This window comes from Notolepis coatsorum (genome assembly GCF_963971535.1).
Source record: "Notolepis coatsorum genome assembly, chromosome: 13".
Lineage (NCBI taxonomy): Eukaryota > Metazoa > Chordata > Actinopteri > Aulopiformes > Paralepididae > Notolepis > Notolepis coatsorum.
The window spans coordinates 90,556,739-90,584,238 of record NC_140177.1 but is presented as its reverse complement, the minus strand read 5'-3'; the positions used below and the strand labels follow the sequence as shown (position 1 = coordinate 90,584,238).

The 27,500-nt window shown below is 42.8% G+C and overlaps 1 protein-coding gene across 1 annotated transcript in view; it reads left to right on the top strand.

Annotated features, from left to right (window-relative positions):
* LOC311239435 (sickle tail protein homolog) overlaps nt 1–27,500 on the top strand; it is a 149,397-nt gene that overhangs the window by 120,258 nt on the left and 1,639 nt on the right. Inside the window, 6 exon segments of the mRNA XM_084327740.1 lie at nt 1,619–1,930; nt 4,071–4,163; nt 7,174–7,245; nt 16,379–16,762; nt 16,880–18,742; nt 23,359–23,487. Of these exon segments, the coding sequence (XP_084183866.1) occupies nt 1,619–1,930; nt 4,071–4,163; nt 7,174–7,245; nt 16,379–16,762; nt 16,880–18,742; nt 23,359–23,487 (2,853 nt within the window).

The following is a 27,500-nucleotide window of genomic DNA, read 5'->3' as shown; positions in this document are numbered from 1 at the left end:
CAGCAACGGCATACGTTTTGAATACTACATACGTTGATCGTTGCGATCGATGTGAAATCATTCTTCGATCAAAGTAGGATTGATGTCATATAGTCCTTACCTTTACTAGGAGGTATCCCAAAATGAATATTCCAATTGTCTGATCGTGATTTCCAGTATTGATGTCCATCGGGTCCCTGACATGAAATATCACAAAATATGCATCAAGTGTGTTCCAAGCGTTCCAAGTTGCTCGAATGAACCGTTTCACTTGCCCGAATCCAAATTCTCTGCCCGGATCATATAAAATGTAACACACAGTGTGAAATAAGGTTTCAAAAGGTAGGCGATACTGCCACCTAGCAGGATTCGGCCGGCATTGCACTCTCGACGTGTCAGAATGAGTTCCAATGGTAACACAGAGTTCCGTAAGAGTGTATAGGATATTAAAATCGAAAAAAAGAAAAAACGATATAAAAACCTAATATTGCGTTTTTGGCGCTCAGCGGTTGGCGAGCAAACGCGTAATATTACGTGATTTCCGCTGAAAGTGTTAAGAGATGATTTTTGTAAAGGGTGTCATTCACTTTCTGTCATTGTCTCTGCTCACTGTCCCGTCTGCGTGAATACTTTCGCCAGCCCACTTGTCCTTCCACATTGCTCTGATTGGCCGAGCGCGCGCATGAGCCACGACACACTCCTCAGCCAGGCAGGAATACTACGCTCAGCTTAACCCAATTTATACAAATGGAAGTATTGATTACGCCGTAACGAATCATTAAAAAACCGTTAACTGGAATATGTTGTTTCTTTACACATATGTTGGATTATGTAATTGGTTTGTCATGACAAACCAATAAAAATCGCATCGCCGGCTTCGCGGCTGCGGCGCGGGTCCACGACCCTCCGTGCTCCGATTGCCAGCGGGGAGAATATGCTGCCGTGAGCGGCATCGCTGAGCTCTGGTGTCCGCTGGACGAAGCCAGAGACGGTCTTATTATGGGGCTTATGCCGAGAAGGCGTAACACAACAGTGAACACATAGTTAAGTACGACTGACAGATGCATTGTTGTGTTACGCCTTCTCGGCATAAGCCCCATAATAAGACCGTCTCTGGCTTCGTCCAGCGGACACCAGAGCTCAGCGATGCCGCTCACGGCAGCATATTCTCCCCGCTGGCGATCGGAGCACGGAGGGTCGTGGACCCGCGCCGCAGCCGCGAAGCCGGGCGATGCGATTTTTTATTGGTTTGTCATGACAAACCAATTACATAATCCAACATATGTGTAAAGAAACAACATATTCCAGTTAACGGTATATTTTTTTAATGATTCGTTACGGCATAATCAATACTTCCATTTGTATAAATTGGGTTAAGCTGAGCGTAGTATTCCTGCCTGGCTGAGGAGCGCGTCGCGGCTCATGCGCGCGCTCGGCCAATCAGAGCAATGCGGAAGGACAAGTGGGGGCTGCCGAAAGTATTCATGCGTCCCGCGTAACAAAGCAGAAAACACTCTAAACATATCTTAAAATGTGTGCAAGCATGTTCAGTTACATGCATCTGAGTGTGCATGAATATACTCACATCCGTGAAGCTCTCTCTTAATGTATTAATGTGTTTCTTTTCTATTTCCACCAGGATGAGGACAGCGAGGAAGTCGTGGCTCCTCAGCCCAAACCCCCCAGGCACCCTCCAGAGGTCAAACCCAAGCCCCAGAACCCCCATGCCGCCCCTGGCCCCGCCCCCAGCCCTGCCTCAGCCCCGGCTCCAGCCCCGGCTCCTACCCCCATCCCTGCTCCTGTGACCCCGACACCAGCCCCTGCCCCTGTGACCCCAACACCAGCCCCTGTTCCGGCAACAACTGTGGAAGAAGAGGAAGATGATGAGGAGGATGAGGAAGACGATGATGATGATGAAGAAGAAGATGACAAGTTCATGAAGGAACTGCAGGTATTTCATTATTACTAATGAATTGAATGAAAGGTACACTTGATTTATGTTGGTGCGTTTGCTTTGATTTATTTCACCTTTATTTAATCAGGGATGATAATTAACTGAGCTATTCATAGTATTCTCATGACATCTCGTGCTTTTCCTACCAGTATGGCTCAACGTCATAAATACAGCTCATTGGCCATGGTTGTCATTTAACCCATTGAAACCGGGAAACATTTTGTGTGTATATGCAGTCTATATTTAAGCATTACATCACGCGCAGGAGTGGTTTGTGAACAATAAACCATGCCTAGGGGTGGTTGTTAGGCCCGAGGCGCAGCCGAGGATCGTTAGACCCCCCTAGGCATGGTTTATTGTTCACAAATCTCGACTGCAAGTGGTGTAATGCTTTTATACAACTGCCACATTAATCCAACCTTATTTCTATACAATAAACACACATTAATCGAAGATTTATTGAAAAAACCATCCGCCAGAAAAAGTAGTTCCCACAACTACAAAAAAGACAATTTGCCTCCATGTGGAAGCAGCTTGAAGTGCATCCAACCAAACTAACACATCCAACTGTGTATTATTGGAATGATTGAGAGACGTTGCCTCATGTGGAAGCAGCTTGAAGTGCATCCAACCAACTAACACATCCAACTGTGTATTATTGGAATGATTGATTGAAAATCTTATTACCAGATGCAGAATGGGTACAATACAGTACGGCTCAATACACACAATTGTTAAAGGGGAACTATCTTATAAATGGCCTTTTTGAGTGTTTAGCATTGTTTCCTAGCTATGTGAACTTATATTAATATGATCTATGTCTCAAAATTCTCATATTGGCGCATTCTTCCAATTCTCCTCTCACAATATTCACCCTCACTGAACTGAGTCATTTGAAAATGTGCCCTATATGTGATGTCATATAGTCACTGCTGCATGTTAATGTTCAGGGGGGCCGGCCCGGCGCAGTGGTTTAGGAGCCCAGGCTCAAAACAGCTCGAGATCTTGAGGTAGAAAAATGCTGTTTTTGAGGACTTGATTAGAAATACAAAACAATGAATAAAAAAAATATATATATTACAGAGGTGTTCCATAGACTCACAGGAATTGTGTAAAAGTGCCCAAATAGTGAAAGAAATAGTAAAATAGTTCCCCTTTAAGGGAATGCAGACCTACTTTCCATAGAACTTCATTCTTAGATGCTTCTATAGAAGGTAGGTAAAACAAATTAAAAGGTTTTCTTTGCCCTATAGGAAAAAAAGTTTTCTTCACCCTATGTTTTTATTTATTTTTTTAAACCTACTGTAGAGGGCCTAAACTTAACCAGTTGGAAACCAAGCGTACAGTAATAAAATTAGCAATCAATCAATCAATCAACTCAATAGGCCATGCTCACTTAGAACAGCGCAGCACCCAGCTCTCTCTCTCAGTCTGACTATCCCCCGCGTTGCAGGCAGAGTGTGTGTGTGTGTGTGTGTGTGTGCGTGTGTGTGTGTGCGTGTGTGTGTGTGTGTGTGGGTGTGTGTGTGTGTGTGGGGGGGGGGTGTGTGGCGGTGGGTGGAGACTAGAGCGAGCGCTGACAGTCGAAAGGAAAAGAAATTGAAAGAAAAATTGAAAATGAATCAATCAATCAATCCGCGATTTTTCTTTTGTTACAGAATGATTCAAGACCCATCAATTACATCATCCAACATTGTTTAAATGACTAAGACATTCACTGTGACAGAATCGCTTGATATTTAGTCGTTTAGTCGCTATCAACATATCCATTTGTAAAGATTATTGTCCACCTTCTTGTGATCCTGCGGAGTGATGTGATGTGGTTCGGTTGTGGGCGGGTCCTGGGCCAGCAGCGTGGAATTGTTGCCAATAAAGACGTGTAAAATGACTGTTTCAGCCAATCAGAATCGAGAAATTTGCATGCCGTTGTATAAAGTGCATTATTAGAGGCGTTTTAGGTCTAAATGGGTTAATGATTTAATGACAATCACCTGTTATTCCTCTACCAAGATGCCTGCGATGATGATGTAGTGGAATACTATGGATATTTACAGTATATGCCTGAATCCCAGAGCCTCCACCCCACCCTCCCTACGCCCACCACCAACCCAACCTTTGACCTTTGCCCCCTACCCAGGTGTTTCAGAAGTGCTCTCTGAGGGAAATAGGCAGCAGGTGTGTGGTTGACCTCTCGACCTCTGACCCTCAGAGCAGAGAGATTGACCCCAAGGTAAACCAAACTGCCGGGCCTGCTGCAGTGATGATTCTGGCTAACAGCACTAAAAATCTAATCCCTAACTATAGCCTGTGCCCCAGGACAGTTCAGGCAGTATTTGTGAATATGCCCTACTCTATCCTAGAAGTCAAAGAGAGAGAACCCTCACATTTCACTCATGGAAGAACCCACATCCAGGTGACATCACAAATGTTTGAGGATTCTCTCGGATTTCTAGCTTTAGAAAACAAGTGCTGTATTTGTGCATGTTCACAAACTGCCCTGGGAACTGTCCTGTGAATGAAATGAAGTTATTATATACCTAACGCACCGAGTGTGTGATGCTTCACTAACTACTAACAACAGAATATACAGCCTAAACACCTACACCTCAATATTCTCTAACCTTAGTTTAGCCTTCAGAGGGCGCTATAAGAATCCTCCTACGCTACTTTAGGACAGATCATCTACTGTGGTACACTTGTGTCCAGGTTAGTCTAGAACAGAATCAGATCATCTACTGTAGGACAATTGTGTCCAGGCTAGTCTAGAACAGATCATCTACTGTGGGACAATTGTGTCCAGGCTAGTCTAGAACAGATCATCTACTGTGGGACACTTGTGTCCAGGCTAGTCTAGAACAGATCATCTACTGTGGGACACTTGTGTCCAGGCTAGTCTAGAACAGATCATCTACTGTGGGACAATTGTGTCCAGGCTAGTCTAGAACAGATCATCTACTGTGGGACACTTGTGTCCAGGCTAGTCTAGAACAGATCATCTACTGTGGGACACTTGTGTCCAGGCTAGTGGTTCAGTAGACTGAAAGCCATCTTTAACACCTACAGCTTTAACCTGGTTTGTGGTTTTTACTCATTGACTGTTTTCTGCTTCGAAATCAAATCTGTCCTCAGTTTACACCCCAAAAGATATGCACTGGGCCAATCTTTCTGCCTTTTGCTTGTTCTATATCATTGCTATCTATCTATCTATCTATCTATCTATCTATCTATCTATCTATCTATCTATCTATCTATCTATCTATCTATCTATCTATCTATCTATCTATCTATCTATCTATCTATCTATCTATCTATCTATCTATCTATCTATCTATCTATCTCTCAATCTATCTGTATGTCTGTCTGTCTACCGACCAATCGATCTGCCTACATATCTAGTATCTATCTGTCTCATAATGCTCTTTTTTTGTGATCACATTTTTATTGTTTTATATGTATTATTAAAATAACAACAATGTGATCACATAATGCTCTCAACAGGTGTTATCGTGTGATAACTGGACTGGTCTATCGCTGACCCCCTCCTGTCTGAATTAACTTGCATGTGATTTAATGTCTTCCTGTCTTTTATAATATACTGATCTGTATCATCTTTTCATTCAAATCTCTTTCTATTTAAAAGGCAAGTTCATCATTGTTTACCTCTATTCCCTATTTTTCGTACTCAACCAGTGATCGGTAGAGTCCTTTCTCAGCACAATCCATGTATCCGTTATTCATACTGGATCTTCATACTGGATCTTCATGCTGGATCTTCATGCTGGATATGTGCGGCTCTGGCTAGTTAGCTATGGGGCCACGCTGCAGTCTGTACAAGCTCTGAAATAAACACTGACATCTATATGTGGTGCACCGTGCAGTAGGTCTGGATCACTGACATCTATATGTGGTGCACCGTGCAGTAGGTCTGGATCACTGACATCTATATGTGGTGCACCGTGCAGTAGGTCTGGATCACTGACATCTATATGTGGTGCACCGTGCAGTAGGTCTGGATCACTGACATCTATATGTGGTGCACCGTGCAGTAGGTCTGGATCACTGACATCTATATGTGGTGCACCGTGCAGTAGGTCTGGATCACTGACATCTATATGTGGTGCACCGTGCAGTAGGTCTGGATCACTGACATCTATATGTGGTGCACCGTGCAGTAGGTCTGGATCACTGATATTTCTCTTTCTTTGCTCTCTGTGTCTGAAAACCACTAGCCACAGGTTAGCTGGCTAACATTTCCATCCCTGCTCTGAATGCATGATGTCTTGGCTGCTGTTCTTACTATCTATAGGTATGTGGGCTTTTCATATGTTGCTTTTCTAAGGGATAATAAAGTGACTGATTTCACATCCTCTTTGGCTGCTCAGTCTTTACTTTTACCTGAATTTAAGCACGGCGAGCATGCTTACAAGAACACGTCCACGCACGCACACACATGCACACACGCGCACACACACGCACACACTCACTCATTCACTCACTCACATACACATGCACAGGTGCATACGCAAACACACACAAGCATGCAACACATGTACACACACACACACACACTGAACAGTTGTGCAATAACATGTCTCCCTGTTCATCCATATACACTGTCCTACCAATAACATGTCTCCCTGTTCATCCATATACACTGTCCTACCAATAACATGTCTCCCTGTTCATCCATATACACTGTCCTACCAATAACATGTCTCCCTGTTCATCCATATACACTGTCCTACCAATATCATGTCTCCCTGTTCATCCATATACACTGTCCTACCAATAACATGTCTCCCTGTTCATCCATATACACTGTCCTACCAATAACATGTCTCCCTGTTCATCCATATACACTGTCCTACCAATAACATGTCTCCCTGTTCATCCATATACACTGTCCTACCAATAACATGTCTCCCTGTTCATCCATATACACTGTCCTACCAATAACATGTCTCCCTGTTCATCCATATACACTGTCCTACCAATAACATGTCTCCCTGTTCATCCATATACACTGTCCTACCAATAACATGTCTCCCTGTTCATCCATACACTGTCCTACCAATAACATGTCTCCCTGTTCATCCATACACTGTCCTACCAATAACATGTCTCCCTGTTCATCCATATACACTGTCCTACCAATAACATGTCTCCCTGTTCATCCATATACACTGTCCTACCAATAACATGTCTCCCTGTTCATCCATATACACTGTCCTACCAATCAGATTCAGCTATGGAAAGACAATCCTTTGTTCAACACAGAAGACAACAATGGCAACACTCCCCAAAGTCACACAGTAAGATCAGCCAAATCAGCTCTATCTCTACTGTACTGTACTGTACTCTTCTCTATCTTCTACTCTACTCTACTATACTCTACTATATCTTCACTTCTACTCTACTCTACCCTATCTTTTCTTCTACTCTACTCTATATTCTCCTCTACTCTACTATATCTTCACTTCTACTCTACTCTACCCTATACCTTCTCTTCTACTCTACTCTATCTTCTCCTCTACTCTACTCTACCTTATCTTCTACTCTACTCTATCTTCTCGTCTACTCTACTCTTCTCTACTCTACTCTACTCTATCTCCTACTCTACTCTAATCTACTTCTATTCTCTTCTACTCTATCGTCTACTCTACTCTATCTTTTTCTTCTACTCTTTTCTACTATTTCCTACTTTATTCTACTATATTCTGCTTTTATTCTACTCTATATGTTGCCCCCCTTTGCTCATCTCTTCTCTAATGTACTGTTTTCTGCTCTAGTTGGCTCTACAAGGCTCTACTCAACTCATTGTCCAAATCTACCAGTACATCATCTTCATTACATTTTTGAATTTCATTATTCTGGTAATAGTGTCTAATAGTGTTCGGTACATGGTATAATGTTTGTGCATTTGCCTATTCAAAGTAGTGTAATAGTATGTGTTGCGGCTACATGTAGGCTGTCTTAAAAAAGCAGCAAGGAGCTAAGCAGAGGAGTATAAACACTGTGACACGCATCATATAATAATTCCGTTCCACGTCCAGAATATGCTTTTCAACATTTTATTCTTTCGCTTAATGAAACAGATGAAACATAAGTAAATACATACACTAATTGACTCTTGTGCTCTTGGATACTATACTCTTGCGCTCTTGGATACTATACTCTTGCGCTCTTGGATAATATACTCTTGCGGTCAATAGAACATTTGCGCTCACCCCCTCTTTCCAACACCTGTGAAAAGGTGAATGAAATCCCATATGAACTAAGGCTGAGCCCGAACGTTTGTTACGCTGGCGTTCGGATTTTAATGAATGGGTTAGAACGTTCGAAAAAAAAATTTTTTAAAAGAGGCACGCAGGGTTGAGTCGAGGTGAGGAGGCGCGTCCCCGCGGCGCTCGCTCAATTATTCAATCATGGCAGCTGCAAGAAGTGGGAAGACGTCACCTGTGTGGAAACACTTTAAATTAACGGAGGATAAGGCAAAGGCTGTGTGTCAAATGTGCGACAAGCACTTGGCATTCCACGGTGGCACATCCAACCTGGCTGCTCATTTAAAAATGATGGCGCCAGGTTACACCATGCCCAAAAGATCTACCGTTTCCAACAACCTAAGTACGGGGCCGTGCGGGAGAAAGTCTCCTTTTACATTGACCATGCCGCTGTGGCATTCACAACAGACGCTTGGACGTCGGTGGCGATGGAGGCGTACATGGCAGTCACCTGTCATTTTATTTCCAACGAGTGGGAACTACTGGGATATGTCTTGGAAACAAAAGAACTGGAGATAAAACATTCTGGAGTAAACATCGCGCAACGCCTGGGTGAAGTGGCTGGCGCGTATGGCATATACCCAACAAAAAGTGAGTGCGTTATATTATTATGTTTGACTGCTGTCTTTTCCCTTTATTTTCTTCTGAGTGCTTTCTTTACATGTTTACATGAACAGCCACCACTGTAAACAAAATAGTTTTCACCGATAGACTATGCAATGCCGCCCCCCCGTAAAATCTATAATAATAAAATTAATTAATAAAAAACAAACGTTCGAACATCCGTTCGAAAAACCCTGGCGAACGTTCGAACCCTAAAAACAGGGTTCGGGGACAGCCTTAATATGAACACTATTGCCGCCAAACCCCAGTGAACACACCCAAACCCCAGTGAACATGCCCTCCACCTAAAGTGACAGTACAACTAACCATACAACACCATAGAGAATACTAAAACTTACATATATGGCTCCTACATGCCAGCCCCTAATTATTCAAATTCAATAATTACACAACTGTACATTATGTAGGAGACCAACAAGAAAACATTAAATATATGGTACAATTATGCAAAAACAATAGTGGCTTTTCTTTTAGATTTTTTTAATATTTTCTCGCAAATGTCCTTTTCTTCTTTCTTAATTGTATTCTAAGGCCAGAGGTTACTAGCACATAGCCTTTAAAAAAAGGAGTGATCTTTATCATCGCTTGGTCAGTCAAGTCAGAAAAACAAAACAAAAAACTGAAATCCAATGTTCATGTGTCAAAGTCAAGTCTATGAATGTGAACATCTGACGTTCTCATGGCTCTTCTGCTTCCTGTAGAAGGCAAACCTGGGTGATAGGCCTGTCCAGATAGCTGGTCTTGGTCTTTATCTGCACTTGAGGGACAAGTCCTCTTCTGTCTGGGATAGCTTTCACGATCCTTCCTGTAAGCCATGAGTTGTGAGGTGCCGAGTCATCAACTATGAGCACAATATATCCAATGATGAAGTTGCGCTCAACACTTCTTTTTTTTTTTTTTTTTTTATTGGTCTTTTTCCCCCTCCATTTTCCTCCGATTTTTCTCCCATCCCAATGTTAGTCGTATGCCAATTCCCAGTCCCTTCCTGGTCGCTGCGCTTTACCCCCCACAGTCAGATCATCTGGGAGAGTGGAGGCTACCACGTGCTTCCTCTGACACACGTCCAGCCAATCACCGCTTCTTTTCACCTGGCAGCGCGGATTCTCATTGAGAGGGCGTAGCGTGTGGGAGGACCACACTATCCCCCTCACGTCCAATCCGCGCTTAGCAGGCGCCCCGACCGAACTGTAGGAGTCGCTGTTTACAACGACCCGGACCCACCCCGCCAGCTTCTCCCACCCTCTGATACAGCCAATTGTATCAGTGCAGACGGCCAGCCAAGCTGGTGACAACCCCGGAGCTGTGAGCTGGATTCGAACAGGCGAATCAAGCTCACAGCTCCGGGGCTGGTGACGAACGCAATCTCCGCTCGACCACCTAACCGCCCTTCATGCGCTCGACACTTCTGATGCTCCTGTAGTAGAGGTAAGTATTCCTTGACCCATCGTTTCCAAAATAAGTTTGATACTGTATTTGTTTCCATCTGCGATGGGCATATATATCCTACTGAAACTGTCCTGGCTCCGTTCAGTGTGCTGGTAAGATCCGGTCCCTGTAGGAGCTGTGCATTCAACTATGTTCCCTGGAATGTAGCTCCACGGTCGAATACAACCCTGGTCTTTTTATTTTTCGGGTGGTATACGTCATGGTGTGGTATATACCAGTGTTTCTCAACTGGTGGGTCGCGGGGCCATTTTGAGTGGGTCGCGGATGTGTGTGTAAAAAAAAAAGTAAAAAAAGATTTTTTTTTTTTTTTTTTTTACTTTTTTTTTTTACTACCTATCTTTGTGAAAGTGGCTTCTCAGCTCTGGTCCAGCTGAAGACAAAGCGGAGGAACAGATTGGACATTGAGCATGACCTCAGAGTTGCTTTGTCTACAATCACCCCAGACTTTGAGACTCTTGTCAGGAGCAAACATCATCCCCAGTTATCCCATTAGTCCCCTGCATGTTAAGCTAAGAATTCTGCTAAGAAGGATATATTATTTATTATTATTATTATTTTATTTCATTGTGTTTTTAGCCATTAGTTGCACTTTTGTTGCAACCCCAGTTATCCCATTAGTTCCCCCAAACGTAGGTCTGTTATGTTAAGCTAAGAAATCTGCTAAGAAGCATATTATTTATTATTATTTTATTTCATTGGGTTTTTAGCCCTAGTTGCACTTTTATTGCAATCCCAGTTATCCCATTAGTTCCCCCAAACTTAGGTCTGTTATGTTAAGCTAAGAAGTCTGCTAAGAAGCATAATTATTTATTATTATTATTTAATTTCATTGGGTTTTTAGCCCTAGTTGCACTTTTGTTGCAACCCCAGTTATCCCATTAGTTCCCCCAAACTTAGGTCTGTTATGTTAAGCTAAGAAATCTGCTAAGAAGCATATTATTTATTATTATTTTATTTCATTGGGTTTTAGCCCTAGTTGCACTTTTGTTGCAAACTCAGTTATCCCATTAGTTCCCCCAAATTTAGGTCTGTTATGTTAAGCTAAGAAATCTGCTAAGAAGCATATATTATTTATTATTCTTTTATTTCATTGGGTTTTTAGCAATAGTTGCACTTTTGTTGCACTTTTTTGTGTTTATTTCATGTTTTGAAAGATTGCGTATTACTGCAAATATTGTTTTTTTTACATAAATCATAGTGGTTCAAAATTTTGGGTTGCGACTTAATGACTAAGGAAAATGTTGGGTCCCGAGGCTAGACCAGTTGAGAACCACTGGTATATACCATACCCTACCGTCACTGCATTCCAGATCCTCAGCCGGCACCTTCTCTGCATAGCCCTTGGAGATGATGTCATTCATGAAAGCAGTGTAATCGGCATGAAATGCAACATCTTTATCGAACCTCCTCTTGAGACTCAGAGTACGCTGTTCAGCCACTCTCCTGTTGTTTGGCATATTTATATCCATTTTCCTCAAAGGTAAGCCAATACTGTAACGGCCGTCCATCAGCTTAGCAGACTTTGTCACAAACTCCATAAAGTGACAGTCTTCTCTTGACCACCCTGTCTCCTCATCCTGACTGCATTCAGGGAAGTCAACCATTAGCTGCTGCTTCCACTGTTCATCAAGGCTTGCAACTTAAATCCTGTTGACTGTGATGTCTGGCTGTCCACAAGTTGTTTCATTACTTCCATTTCCTCTGAGAGGTCCGTTCACAGTCCAACCCAACACTTTTTTTTAGATCTGTTCCGTTCTCTCTTTGGTGAATATGAAGTATGCTAAGGTGCCTGAGACTGCATACTTTGCAAGAGAGGTGTTGCCTACACTCTTTACTCATGTGCCCAATGCACAAACAGCCAAAACACACACCATGTTCCTTTAAGAAGCCAATCTTCTCACTATAATAATAATAATAATAATAATGACTTGGATTTATATAGCGCTCTTCATGAGACCCAGAGCGCTTCACAGAGTCCATTATTCGTTCATACACAGTCATACCGGTGGTGGTAAGCTACAATTGCAGCCAGAGCTGCCCTGAGGCAGACTCACGGAAGCGTGGCGAATAATCATCGCCTACGGCCCTTCCGACCACCACCAACATTCATTCACATGCATACACATTCATACAAGGCAAGTAGGTTAAGTGTCTTGCCCAAGGACACAACGGCAGTGGGATGGACATGGGCTTGAGCAGGATTCGAACCACCAACCCTTCGATCATTGGACAACCCGCTCTACCCCTGAGCCACGCCGCCCCTTCACCTTCTTCACCCTTCACCTTCTTTCCCAATTGAAAGCACATATCCAATGTGTGTCCACCTCCACAAAACAAACAAAACCTTGTACCAGATGAGCTTCTCTCCTTCATTTTTGTTCCAGGTTCAACTTTTCTTTCCATTGTTGCAATGGTGGTAGCATAGCTACTTCCCTTTGCCCTTGTATATGGTTGAATTTTGGATTTCCTCATATCCTTAGGTGCTGCTGCTGCTGGTGTATCCTGTATATTGCCAAACACTGGATAACTTGCAATCTTCACCTGTCGTTGAATGAAGTCAACAAAGTCAACTAATGTAGCTCTATGGCCACGCCTTTCCTGCAGGTCATAGGCCACAGTTATCCATCCCTGTGTTTGTAAGGCAACTTTCTTATGATGGCTAACATGTTGGCAGACATGTCTAACTCATACATAATTTCCACCTTTTCCATGGCATTGCAGCATCCTCTCAAAAGGAGACTATGCCTGCAGAGCTTTGACATCTTCCGATTTTATTAGTGGCCATGAAAGAGCCTTTTCCATGTAGGCAGAAGAAATGTTATGTGCATTACCAAAATGCTTGTGTAGCAAAGCCTTAGCTTTTGCATATCCTCGGTCATGAGCCATATGCTGACAGCTTCTGCCAAGCTACCTAGGCTGCCCCCTGGTGTACTGTTCAAGGAAGTATAAGCAGTCCTTAGGGTGGTCAGTCTTTTCTTCAATGCTGTGCTCAAATGAACGTATGAAGATGTGATATAGTAAAGGGTCACTATCAAAAACCTGAATGTCTCTTTTAGGCAAAAATTTAAGAGACTGTTGAGCTAACAACGCTATTATTTAATTTTGTTTCTCCTAAACAGTGATTATGTTACCATTGCTGCTTGATTGCTGTGCTGCAGTGTGAATGCTTTGATGCTGAATCTGTGGCTGTGCTTGAGTGCTCTGTAATGCCATTTGACCCTTGACCCCTGCGTGTCTTGACAATTTGGGTTGTGGTTGTAGATTCTGAACTGTATTTCCAAATGTAGGTGTGTGCAGAGCATGTGGACCAAGCTGGCCACCTGTAGAGATGTTCACAGCAGACACAAAGGTTTGTGCTTCAGCACTGAGTGTTTGAACATTCCTTTGTCCCCTTCGGAAATAAGAGTTCATGCCATTGGACATATTAATCGAAATGCGAGATCCTCCAGAGCCTCTTAGCACATTGACTTTTGCTGCTGATGCAGCTATTTCCACTTCAAGTTTAAGTTGCTCCTTTTTCTTTCTTAGTTGCTCCTTTTTCTTTCTTAGCTGCTCCTCTTGTTCTTCCTCTTGTTCTATTGCATGCTTTTCCTTTAATAGCATTTGTCGTGCAATTAGAGCAGCCATGTCGGCCTCCGCTTTGATGCATACTGATGATGTGGTTGAGACATTGGATGTAGGCCCAACAGAGCTCTGCTTGCCAGACCCTCTGCTCCCAGCATTTGACACACTGTCGCTTGGTTCATCTTCAGATTCACTTTCATCATGGTGTATCAGGTATCTCAACAGGAGTTACTTTTTGTGATACAGGTATGGGAACATCATGTACACCAACATGGGCACTTGTACTGGTTTTTTGTCTCCCAGTTTCAGAAAGCCACTGCTTTACATCCGTCATGAATCCATTCTTGCATTTGAGTATTTTGTCAAACCATTCATTTTGTTTTTCCTGTTCCTCTTCAGGAATTAAAGGAAAGACAGATTTGTGTAACAGAGTGGTATCTTCAACCATTTGATTCAAATTCTCCATTTGAGACTGCACTCAAATTCACTTCTTTCTGAAGTGTTTCAATTTTGTTGGCCAAAGCCTTGACAGTGAGTATGACTTCAATTTTTTGTTCATCCATTTTTGAGCCATTGACATCAACACTTGACCTTGATTCTCCTGATGCCATTTTCCAATAGCTCACATGAAATCATCCAATAATCCACAGTCCTCTTAACACTTTCCATGCCAGCAGGGGGTGCCAGAAATAGGCGCTTGAGTGCCAACGCTGTAGTCAATGGAGGGCGATCATATTTGCGAACGCATAAACTATATCCTAAATGATGGCTATGTGTCTAATACGCCCGTTGCTTATCAATGACTTGTTTGCAGTCAACATTGTCGAAACGGATAGTTTTTTTAATCGGTTCATTTCCGTTTTATACCATTTTAAAAAAAAACACTTGTTTTTTTAAACTTTCAGGGGGGAAAAAGATTCTACAGGAATCGCGCTTTACTGTAATACACAAAACACGTTGTCATTTTTCGGCCTATTTATGAATCGTTTTCAAATAAACGCTAGATTATCGATAGTATATGTGTGCTTATGCACGCTATAGAAGCGGGCTGAAAAATCTATTATCTTATTTCCTGATCAGCACACACACACTCACAGCCACACACACACATATGGGACACGTTGATATATAGGTGAAAACAGCTCTGATTATCCCAAGACTGGTCAAATAGATTCCTTACCTCAGATCAGATGTTCTCCAAAAAATTATTCCAATTCCTGATCGCCATTCCAAATATCGATTGCGTGTATTGATCCAACGCTGGGTGGTCGAAAGACATATTCCACGCTGTTCTGATGGTGGGCAATGAATGGGATCAGCTCGGATTAAAATGTGGAATCCGGACTCTTTTTTTCCCATCCATTTCATTCAGTCCAATCCAATGGGGTGCAATACCATCCGGAGAGACGATAGGGGGCGGTATTTTCCCTGTTTGAGCTCAGACAGATCCACACTGGTAACGTGAGGCTAGATTGATGAAAAATGAATGGAAATCTATAATAAAAAAAATAACGATTAAAAACTAGATTTCTCGTCGGTTGGCACTCAACGCATGGCATGAACTAACGATATTTCTTGTGGCTGGCACTAAAAGTGTTAATGATCAATCAATTCCCTGTTGCTTAGTAGGCCGTGCAACATCCATTGACGAAAAACAGCACAACCAGTCAACAAAGTCCCCAATGGACAAGCGGTAGTAACAAATTCACACTGTGTTCAAAAACAAAAGGCTTCACAGTAGAATCAATAAAGTGACTACATACCGCTTCTGTTGCTGGTCTGCCTCAGGCCTTTCGTAGGGATGTCGCGCTCCAATGCAGCGATGATCCAAGCGTTCCAATGTTTTCTTCAAGATCAAAAGCGTTCCGAAGCGATCCGAGGAATCCGCAATATGAATACAGTTGATTTCCGTTGATAAACGCTTTTGTTTGCTTCTTTCTATTGACTTATGTTGCGGCTACATGTAGGCTGTCATAAAAAAGCCGCAAAGGGGCTAAGCAGAGGAGTATAAACACTGTGACGTGCATCATATAATAATTCCGTTCCACGTCCAGAATATGCTTTTCAACCTTTTATTCTTTCGCTTAATGAAACAGATGAAACACACGTAAATACATACACTAATTGACTCTTGCACTCTTGGATACTATACTCTTGCGCTCTTGGATACTATACTCTTGCGCTCTTGGATACTATACTCTTGCGGTCAATAGAAAATATGCGCTCCTTGCGCTCACCCCCTCTTTCCATAAACTGTCAACACCCGTGAAAAGGTGAATGAAATCCCATATGAACACTCCTATTGCCGCCAAACCCCAGTGAACACGCCCAAACCCCAGTGAACACTCCCACCACCTAAAGTGACAGTACAACTAACCATAAACACCATAGAGAATACTGAAACTTACATATATGGCTCCTACAGTATGTAATGTCATAACAATAAAAGGTCATGTAAAGTGTAAAGACTAGGGGATCTTTTATTTCCTTTTTGTTAAAGTTCCTTTTCCAACTTGTCTGTTTTTATTAGGTCATGTATTACGTCACAGGACAGCTGACCAATGACAATTCATCATCTGGAGGAAAGGACCAACAGGAAGACAAGGAGCAGGCACTACCCGCCTCACAGGTGGCCAACCAGAATCCCCCTGAGTTAACGCCTCATCCTGAATTAATAACATCTGACCAGTTAGCTCCTCGAGCACGGGCCGAATTAGCAGCTAACCGAGATAAAGATAAACCAATAACAGAATCTGGCGTAGAGGAGCATGTTATGGCTGAGAAAGAAGAGCAGGCGCCTTCTCCAGAATCTGTCCCAGCAGAGGAGTCACAGACAGTTGTAGCTTTAGAAGATGTCATGACTCTTCATATCAGGAGTCCTGATGAGAAAGAGGTGGAGGAGAAGGAGGAGCTGGTGGAGGAGAGGGAGGAGCTGGTGGAGGAGAAGGAGGAGAGGGAGGAGCTGGTGAAGGAGAAGGAGGAGCTGGTGGAGGAGAGGGAGGAGCTGGTGGAGGAGAAGGAGGAGCTGGTGGAGGAGAGAGAGGAGCTGGTGGAGGAGAAGGAGGAGCTGGTGGAGGAGAGGGAGGAGCTGGTGGAGGAGAAGAAGGAGCTGGTGGAAGACAAAGAGGTGGAGGAGAAGGAGCGTGCTCCAGAATCAGCTCTAGCAGAGAAGGGTTTTGAAGTTCCAACGGTTGCTCCAACCTTAAATAAAGAAAATGTCCCCACTCCGGATGTGGATAGTCCGATACAGATAGATTTGAAAAAGGAGGTTGTGACCAATCAGTTGCCTTCTCCAATATCACCTACAGCAGAGAAGAAGTTTACGATAGTTGTAACTTTAGAAAAAGAAAATGTCCCAGCACACCCTGATCATAAACAGGCTGAACTAGTGGCTGCTCCAAAACCAGCCCCAGTCGAGGAGTCAGACGTAACTACAGCTAGAAAAGAAAACATTGTGACTCTCGACAACAAGAGTCCTAATCAGATGCCTGCTCTAAAATCACCTTCACCAGAGAAGAAGTCAAATATAACAATTCTCGTAACTTTAGAAAAAGAGAATGTTCCAACTGAGAGCAGCTCTGGTATGATGTCATCAAAGTCGCCACAGGTCCAGCCTGTGACTAGCCCCACCAAGAAACCTGCCCCGCCTCCACTGAGCTTCACTGACAGCCAGCCACAGTGTGAAGTGGCAGCAAGGGAATCATCCAAGGACCTATACAAATACACAGAGGACACGGGCAGCCTGAGCCCTGACCTGGATGACGAAGGCCCGCCCCCTCCACCACTGGATAGGATGGCCTTTCGGATCTCGAAGAGCAGGATCAAGGCTCTGTCTAAAGGGGAGTACCAGGACTTAAAAGCAAACAGCTCAGATGTGCAGACTGTTACTGTGGGAAACAGCAACGCAAACAAGGATAATGCCGCTAACCGCCTGCAGAGGGAGCAAGGTGGCGAGAGCACTGACGACTTCGACAAGAAACCTGTCATCCTGATCTTTGACGAGCCCATGGACATTCACTCTGCCTGGAAGCGCTTGTCTACTATATTTGAATGTGAAGAGGATATGGATCGCATTCTACCACGTGAGTGTATCGAGGAGGAGGAGGAGGAGGAGGAGGAGGAGAGGCTGGGGGAAGGAGAGACGAGTGTACTTCCTCAGGTGAGGCAGAAAGAGTTCAAAGTGACAGAGAAAACAGTGAACTGCCAGAGGCCCGAACATGCGCAACATCAAAGAAAACTGTCCGATAGCAGCGTTTCCTCCAACAGTGCCGACGACCAGCCTAAAGCAGACTCTCCCGGCAAGACGGAGACCAAGAGGAAGTTCAAGTTCAAGTTCCCCAAAAACAAACTGGTCGCCATCAGCCAGGCTCTCCGGACGGGGACGTCGAAAACGGGGAAGAAGACCCTGGAGGTCGTCGTGTACGAGGACGAAGAGGAGATCACGCAGGGTAACGGGACGGCGATGGAGACCACCAAGAAGGAGACGAAGGAGACAGAGAGGTTTGAGATCAGCAGCATCAAACAACAACTGGGTCCAGCCGCCGACGCCAAGGCGCCCACCAGGACCGGGGAGCTGTGTAAGAACGCGTACGATTCCATTAACAGTCTGGAGGAGTCCATCAAACAGCTGGAGATTAGCGTGGACAACATGGCACTGTCGCCGTCATCGCCCATCACCTCTTCACCACCAACATCGTCGTCTTCGTCACCCCCACCACTAGATTCTCCTACCGCAAAGGAACCTCGGTGTACAATCAAATTCAAACGAGACAGGGAGGGCAGCCCGTCCAAACGGCCGGCCCCTCAGCCCTCGAAGGGCCTGAAGCCTCCGCAGAGTAAGAAGGCCAAACCGCAGACTCCCAAGGAAACTGTGGCGCCTGCGGCCAAGAAACAGGTCTGATGGGTCTAATGCTCATTCTACTTATTCGCTCACTCAACGCTAAATCTGTACTGGTGGCTGGCCCCTTACTGTGAGCATCTCTGACTGACTGTACTGACTGTACAGGGCTGAGATGTTGTGTGTTATGCTAATGTCTCCTTCCTTCTAATTTGTACTTTCTAAGGGTTAAAGGGGAATGCCACTCAACTTACACTGTTTTTCTGGTCTGGTGAACATGTTGGGTCCCAGGGAGGCTGCCAAAGGGCAGTGGCCTGGTTAGAGGCGCCATACAGTAGATATAGGTACATCTCTAGTATCAGTGCTGATTGGTATTAGTTTTAAATTTAATATAATTTGTAACTGAAGGTGGCAATTGCATTGCTTACTGGTCCCTGAGATGAGAGGACAATACATTGCATATTATTGAAGTTTTTAATAATACAAATTTGTTTAGCTTTGGAAGACATTATTTCAAACCTGAAATGAAATGGCATTCCCCTTTAAGATACATCAATGTGGGCTTTCTTTAACAAATGTGCATTGAAATGAGATGAAATCATCGTCAGGGTCAGTTCACTTTCAAGTCAGTCAATTCAGAAACAAAATTCACAGTGCATTTGATTGAATACTTTATTTTGACACAAATCGTAGGACAAAAAAAACATTTTAAAAGACAAGACAATAACAGTGTCAACAACGCTGGTTAAAAATGGATAAAACACAATAAAGCCAAGGCTTGTTTCCATTGTGGTCCATACTTGGAACATAAAAAGGCACAGAAACACAAATGGACATGTACACTAGACAGGATACATCCTACAAATGTGTATAAAAACGCCTAACCTGACAACTCATACAGTTAACTAATGTTAAAAGAAAATCCGCAAACCCTTAAAAACAACTCATGATAAAAGAAATAAAAGCCAAGTTATGATAAAAGAGATAAAAAAACATTTTAAGACCAATTTGAGTTGCTGCTGAGCCATGTTTTTAGGGCGGATTTAAATCCGAGAGGGGAGTTCAGGAGTTTTATGAATGTTGGCAGGGCATTCCACATTACCGTAGCCGAGTAAAAAAAAAATGCATCTTTCCCCATGCATGTCCTGACTCTCGGCGGGACCAGGTCCGTGGGGCTTCCTCTTGTGGCGTGTTTGTGGACATCTCCTACTTTATTAAAATAATTTACTAGGTACTTGGGGACCGTTTCTTTCAGTACTTTAAAAACCAGTAGCATTTTATGCTGGTGTACCCTTTCTTCAACCCTAAGCCATCCCAGGCTGCTAAAGTGGGCTGGCGTTAGGTGAGTCCTAAAGTGAAGGTTGTGCAGGGCCCCGTTCCTTGTACCTGGATAACTGAGTTAGCCGGATAACTTTAACTGGATAACTGAGTTAGCCGGACTTTCCGGTTCCCCGTACGTGGATTTTCCAAATCACCATGACAACAGATCCAAAAGTTTGAGCCTGGTCGAAAGCAGAGTTTAAGTTCAAGTTAGCCTGAACCATCGCCACGCCCCCGCAAAGAAGTGACAGCCCGTTTCCTGAAACTATTCCCACAGTCTACGATCTGCATTATACCATTCTGAATTACGTTTTTGTGCTCCATTCTTCCAGAGGGGGCTTTTGAAATGTAAAATAGACCCAAAATGCTGATACTAAATTCACTTTGTCCTAAATAATGCACGTTATATATACCGTGGCGCTCGCTCGTGCGATGTACACATTATGTGGTTATTTTAATTGTAACTGGGATTAAGATGTCTGATGAGATGCGCTGTTTGACGGATTTGAGAAATTGAATGAGCCGTTGACGTCACATTAACGAATGAGGATAAAGAGATAAACTTCATTCAAAACAAAGGATATTCTAAACACGGGTCTCTCGTTCATTAATGTATAAACAATGAATTTATCCCATCTGGCACAGTGGTGCAGCGGTAGTGCTCAAGCCTGCCAACCCAGCGACCGGGGTTCAAAACCCGGTGTTTCCAATATGATTTTTTTGAATATAATATTAATGATTATACGCCAAAGTAGCCTGGTTTTAAGTTAAAATATTATAAATCTACATGCATTGAGGATGTCATTCTTTATATAGCTCTCAACGTGCACCAAATTGAATTATTCCTATATTGCAAAAAGAAGGAAAAGACTAGGGTCTCGAACCCCGGTCGTCTGCGTGATAGTCAAAACAACAACCCGTTAGACCACATTGGAGATAAGTTAAAGATCGACTATACATCAATCAATGGGTAAGAGAGCCGTATCGTAATTCTGTATAAGTTTAACTAATTATTTTCGCTAGCAAGATCTCATTTGATTATTCAATCCAGCAGGCAAGTTTAAAGAAATATAATCTGATTGATTGAGGTAATGAGGGACTTAAAATTAGCCTATAGATAACGCATTTAACTTGTCGGCGAGGCGATTGAGCCGTATTGCAATCTGTCAATAAAGTTTTATATCAATTAATCAATCAATGCCGTTAGAGAATCAGGATCTCTGCCATCGATACGTGCTGGCTTTTCGCCTGAAGCGGCCGCGCGCATTTAGCCTGAGTCGCAAGTCTGGCTTGAGTTAACGAGACTGAATCCACCTTCGAGGAACAGGAAAATCCCGGCTTCGAACATCGGGTTAACTGAAGCTGGATAATGACATCTTGATCGACTTAGTTGAACCAGGTACAAGAAACAGGGCCCAGGAGTCTCACTAGTTTGTTTTGGGAGGTCTGGAGCTTTGTCTTCATTTGTTTTGATATGTTGCTGTACCATGAAGTGCAAGCATAGTCAAAGTGACATTGGATGAGGGCTCCAGCTAGGGTCCTCAGAGCGTTTCTATTTATGAATGAGGAAATTCTAAATAAAAATTTGGTTTTTTGATTGACCTTAGTAATAACTTTTTGTGCCATTTTTTCATTAGAAAGTTTGTTATTTAAAATAAAGCCCAGGTAGGTGACCTCCTCTTTATCCTCAATAACGTTTTCACCTACTCTAATTTTAAAACCCTGGGATTTCTTTAGGTTGGCGTTTGACCCAAAGAGTATAGCCTCTGTTTTTCCCAGATGTAGAGACAATTTATTGTCACTGAGCCAAGAGCAGATCTTTTTCATTTCACTGCTCAGGACACTTTCCACTTTAGACTTATCCCTGTCAGAGACCAGGAGTGCCGAGTCGTCAGCAAACAGGAACAGGTTGCAATCGCATGCCGATTTCATGTCATTAATATATATTAAAAACAGTTGAGGCCCCAAAATGCTTCCTTGGGGGACCCCACATGTCACTGGAAGGGACGAGGACAAGGTGCCATTGATGTCTACCACCTGTTCTCTTCCCTCCAGGTAGGACTTGACCCATTTGGCTGACTTGCTATCAAAGCCTATCGCTCTCAATTTTTCTAGTAGGATGGAGTGGTTGACCGTGTCAAACGCCTTTTGCAGGTCCAACATTACCATCCCGCAGTAGTTCCCCTTGTCCATCTCCCGTTTTATATAATCGGTCAGGTACAGTAAACAGGTGTCAGTGGAGTGTGATTTTCTGAAACCTGATTGGAACTGGTACAGTAGTCTATGTTCAGTCAGGTAGTTGTCTATCTGCTCATATACCAGCCTCTCAATTACCTTTGATATGGAACAAAGGATAGAAACGGGGCGGTAGTTACCTGGATCTAGTTTGTTTCCTTTTTTAACTAGAGGGGTTACCCTAGCAAGCTTGAGTTCTTGCGGGATGTGACCCTGATTGATGGAGAGGTTGGTGATATGGGCTACAATGGGAGCTATGATGGACTTGGCTACATAATTGAAACAACAACATTAATTATATGTGCCAGTATACATATCTAAGTTACATGTCAGTATACATATCTAAGTTACATGCCAGTATAGATATTGAAGTTACATGCCAGTATACGTACATAATAGGTTATGTGCAGTATACATATCTAAGTTATATATCAGTATACATATCTAAGTTATATGTTAGACACATACATTATCACTATACATAAGTTATGTGTCAGTTCACATATCAGATAAGCATTCCATGTTAGATGTTTTCCAATTTAGGACAGAATAGGGTAAAAATCCACTTCTTGAATTGCAAAAATTGAAAATGAACAGACCCGATACATTTTAAATTTCCCTTTTTATCTATTGTAAACAAAGTTTAAATGTTATGGCAAGGGGTTGTGGTGATCTTTCGGGTGTTTTGTGGGGTTAAATAATTTTGGGATGCTCCTGCTTTTAACTGTCTGTGTTGTGAAATTACTTAATATTTGCTTGAAAACTATCTAAAGAGAATCAATTGCCTGATGCTGAAAACCTTTGAACAGTGATGATTTTGTCACTTTCAAAAATGTGTGGTTTCCAAAACAAACAAGTATGGCTTTGAAATGCCTGGTATGCATGGTGTTCTTGACGCTGTGCTGCAAATGGGAATTGGGAAGGATTTGTATGTGAGCATGCTGTCATGTAATACCACTCTCTCTCTTATATCGCCTGTGACTTCTCTTTCTCTGCAGAAATGTCTCGGTGCGTGTTTCGACAACATCGATCTCTTTCACACAATCTCCTGACCAATCTCTTTCAGTATGTGTAACTGCTTTATATGTTTTCCCCTCTCATAAAATCTTCCTGGACAGACCTCCAGTGGCACTTCCCCATCTTCCAGTCGGCTGTTCCTGTCCAAGTCTCGCCACTCCTCCTCCTCTGGGTCCCCAGAGAAGGCAGCGAAGGGCCAACAAAGCCTGCAGGACAGCCAGTTCAGACAGGTAGTTCTACTTTGAGGAGACCTCGAGCAGCCTGGTAGCCTGGGCCAACACAGGCGTTCATACATAGAGCAACCAAACACTTCAGCTCAACCTCTAGGAACAGAGTAGCCCCCGTGTGACGGGTTGAAGTGTGGAGAACTTGATTAGAGTTGTTTCACCTTCAATTGAACCTTTTCAGGTGAATGTTTTGTTGAATGTCTATTTCAATGGCAGGTTTCAATGGTGAGTCCTAGCCATTGTTACATCGTCATTGAAGTGTTCAGTCCTCAAAATTCAATCTCACATTGTGAGATTGTACGCACCTGAAAGGGTTAATCCATTCAAAATGTAAATAGGAACCGCAGGTCATTGACTAAAGTTGATCAAGATTTACATTTTAAATACACTTCCTGAATTGATTGATTGAAAGGGAATTCAACAACTGGGCCCTGAGAGTAAATGGATAGTAGACAAACTGTAGATTGTAGAAAAGCCATTTAACGGGGTGGTGGAAAGAGGGTGACACCTCGCCCCCAGCACACATCATGACATTTGACATTTGTTAGTCGTAGATTTTAGGGAGTAAGACCCCGGCCAACCATCCCTCTTAATAAATCGGAATAAATCTGCAATTAATTCTACTGTGTATGTGCTGGTTAGGTAACTAGCTAGTTTCAGAATGGTACTCAAAGGCATTAAAGCGCTCCGTCTTGAGACGGATTTCCGTCTATTTGATTATATTTATATAATATTTCGATTGATATATAATAATTTTTTTTTCTTTTATATAAAGTTTGCCAATAGGGATGTATCAGTAGTATTGACAGTGGTAGTAGTCGTAATAGTAGTCCAGTCTATTTTTTTCCTTCTAAAAAATAAACTAGTTCAACACAGGTAACCACTTTTGCTTAATTTCTTTGATGGCTCAAATGTATGCTCTAGTGTCTAGTCGATTTTGTGTTTTGAGCACAAAGATCATCATAGATCTAGCCTCTTAATTTTGCTCTCAAAGTGCACCAGATTGATGCATTTAACTTTAAAACTAAAAAAAAAAAAAAATCCGAGGGGGCATGCCCCCGGACCCCCCTAGAGGGGCAGAGGTTCACTCACCACCACAGTCTCACTAAATCCTGTGGGAAACACTGAGGATTCAAAAAAATTTACGGCTGTGGGTAGGGCGTTCCACATTGTTGTGGCATAATTGCTAAACGTGTTTAGTCCCTTGTTTGTATGATAACAAGCCTTTTAGTTCATGGTTCAAATTAATGGGAAAAGGGTGCTAGCTCGCCATCAATCAGAAGCTAGCCACAAGACTTGCATTCACGCTCTCCAGCACACAGCCTCCCTGCCTGGCACAACAACCAGTTGTGTAGGGTCTATAGTCACAGTCAGGACAGTAGGCTCTACAAGTAGGCTCCCTTAAAACGCTAACGCTATTAAAAAGAAATACAGTGGAGGTTAAAATAAGAATAGACTTGGCCTGAAAAAAAGTTCAGTCAGAAGATTTTTTTTTGCTTTAATCCCTGTATACTGACATGTAGACCCTGATGATTCTGTTTCAATAGTTAGAAACATTATATATCTAGTTGTTTGGTCTCAGGCACAGAAGCCAAGTCCACTCCTTACTGAGTAGAAGAGAGGGCCCGAGGTTGTAACATGAAGCACTTGTCTGTCCCTTTCACTGTCACTGTCCCTTTCACTGTCACTGTCCCTTTCACTCTCACTGTCACTGTCCCTTTCACTGTCACTGTCCCTGTCCCTTTCACTGTCCCTTTCACTGTCACTGTCCCTGTCCCTTTCACTGTCCCTTTCACTGTCTCTGTCCCTTTCACTGTCCCCGTCCCTTTCACTGTCACTGTCCCTTTCACTGTCACTGTCCCTGTCCCTTTCACTGTCCCTGTCCCTTTCACTGTCCCTGTCCCTTTCACTGTCACTGTCCCTTTCACTGTCTCTGTCCCTTTCACTGTCCCTTTCACTGTCCCCGTCCCTTTCACTGTCACTGTCCCTTACACTGTCACTGTCCCTTTCACTGTCACCGTCACTGTCCTCCTCAGACCAGCATGCTCACTATATACTGTAAATCACCTTCACCTGCAGATGGCAGTAGACATCTAGACTAGACATATTTAAAGGGTTAGTTTTGACTTTTGGAACTATTTACTACTTACCAGTGATGTTGTTGCTGGGTAGTAGAGTGGGGCGACATGATCAAAATATCATATCACAAAATGTTTCTAGTTTCTGACAGTATAAGGGTATTTGACTGTATTCAGGTTTATTTCCAGTGCAAAGTACAGTGTGATTTCACTTCTATTTGATTTATTACATTTTTGCAATACATTGTCATGGTGCTTTTTCATTCAAAAGGGGTACTATACTTTAATCAAATGTTGATCCCAACATTTAAAATTTTCATATCAAATATGTAGATTAACTTAAAAGTAGACCCAGGCTATAATTGTACATGTTCTATTGTCGTTGAAGACGGTGTAGTAAAAATCAATACCTGTGCATGGATCCATGACGGTATACCACCTCCAGGTCCTTTCTCATCACAATCCATGCTGTTCCTCATCATACTAGCTCTGGCTTGTTAGCCACAAACCAATGCAAAGTCAATGGGCTCAAGCTCCTGACTGAAGACAACTGAAATCTAGATGGGAGCTTGACCCCACTATGGATCAACAACATCATCGGTAAGGAGCAAATAGGACTCGGGTTCATCAAATCTGAACTATCCCTCTAAGATTACTTTCCATGACATCTCCTTCAAATGATAATTTGTCCACAAACAGGATGCTCAGGTGAATCCGAAATGAAAGTAGGAACTACAATTATTGATTATCTGATCATTCCTCCACTATATAGCATGATATTGTACTGATTATCATATTGTATTAAGACATTGTACTGGTGTTGTGCCATCAGTGAGTGTAATAGTCTCATCAGAAAGATACAGAGGAAATATTAGCCGTGACATCAGGGAAAAGTCCACATAATGTTGTGGTTTTCCATGTTTCCATTCCATCAGCAGAAGAAATAATGAATTATTATTATTAATTATGTTTCATAATTTCTAGTGCCTAAATAGATATTTGGAAATCCATCTTTTGTGTTGTTCAGTGTCACATCTTGGTATCATTCTGTCCAGTGTTATCATTCAATGGACCTATCTCCAGCCCTGCCCTCTTTTCTTCATCCTCCAATCACGGCTGTTGGTTCCCTTGGACTAAACATTTCTGTTTGAGGGAAGCAATAGTCACGATTGGAGGATCAAGAAAAGAGGGCAGGGCTTGAGATACATTTCCATATCTTTTTTGTGACGCTCTTTTATCTTTCTTTTCTTTCCTAAGCTAACGCTGAGACTTTGTATCATTAAAGGGGAACACCACTGGTTTTCAGTGTAGTGAACCTGAAGAGTGTGAAAGCTCAAACAGGACACAACATTGTCATCCTATGTTACGTTACCATGGAAACAGAATGCTTGATTTTGCTGTTGTGTGAAAAAGGCACACATGCGCCACAGCCACTTGCTCTCACCGAAAAGGACTCTATTTGAAACGCTGAAATTTATTTCCTTAATTTCATTTGTAGAGGTTGTAAAATAAATGTTTCAGTTGAGAACCGTCATATCTTAAGATCTTGACTTTATTATGGTAATTTACAAGAACATTTCCATTAATTTCAACTAGCGAACCTCCCTCCGCGAAACATTCTGTTTCCATGGAAACGCTGTAGTGAAATAGAAATGCACACGCCCCAGACTGGACATCCTTATGTTGGTGTTGGTTCTGGTTTACAGATTTGGGAAGGAGTTTTGTGTGGGGTTGGTTGTTACAGTCACATCTCGGTAGAGCCAGCGCTCCTCTACGAACGCCACATGTACAGCTTCAGCGACTTAGACAACGTCTCAATCCTGACCATGTCCTGACACTGTGATATCGGTTTGTTTACCTTGGTCCCAGTCCCATAAAGCATTTTCTGTAATTGGGAGATAATAGTAAAACATTTAAAAAAGGAGCAATTGGATGATC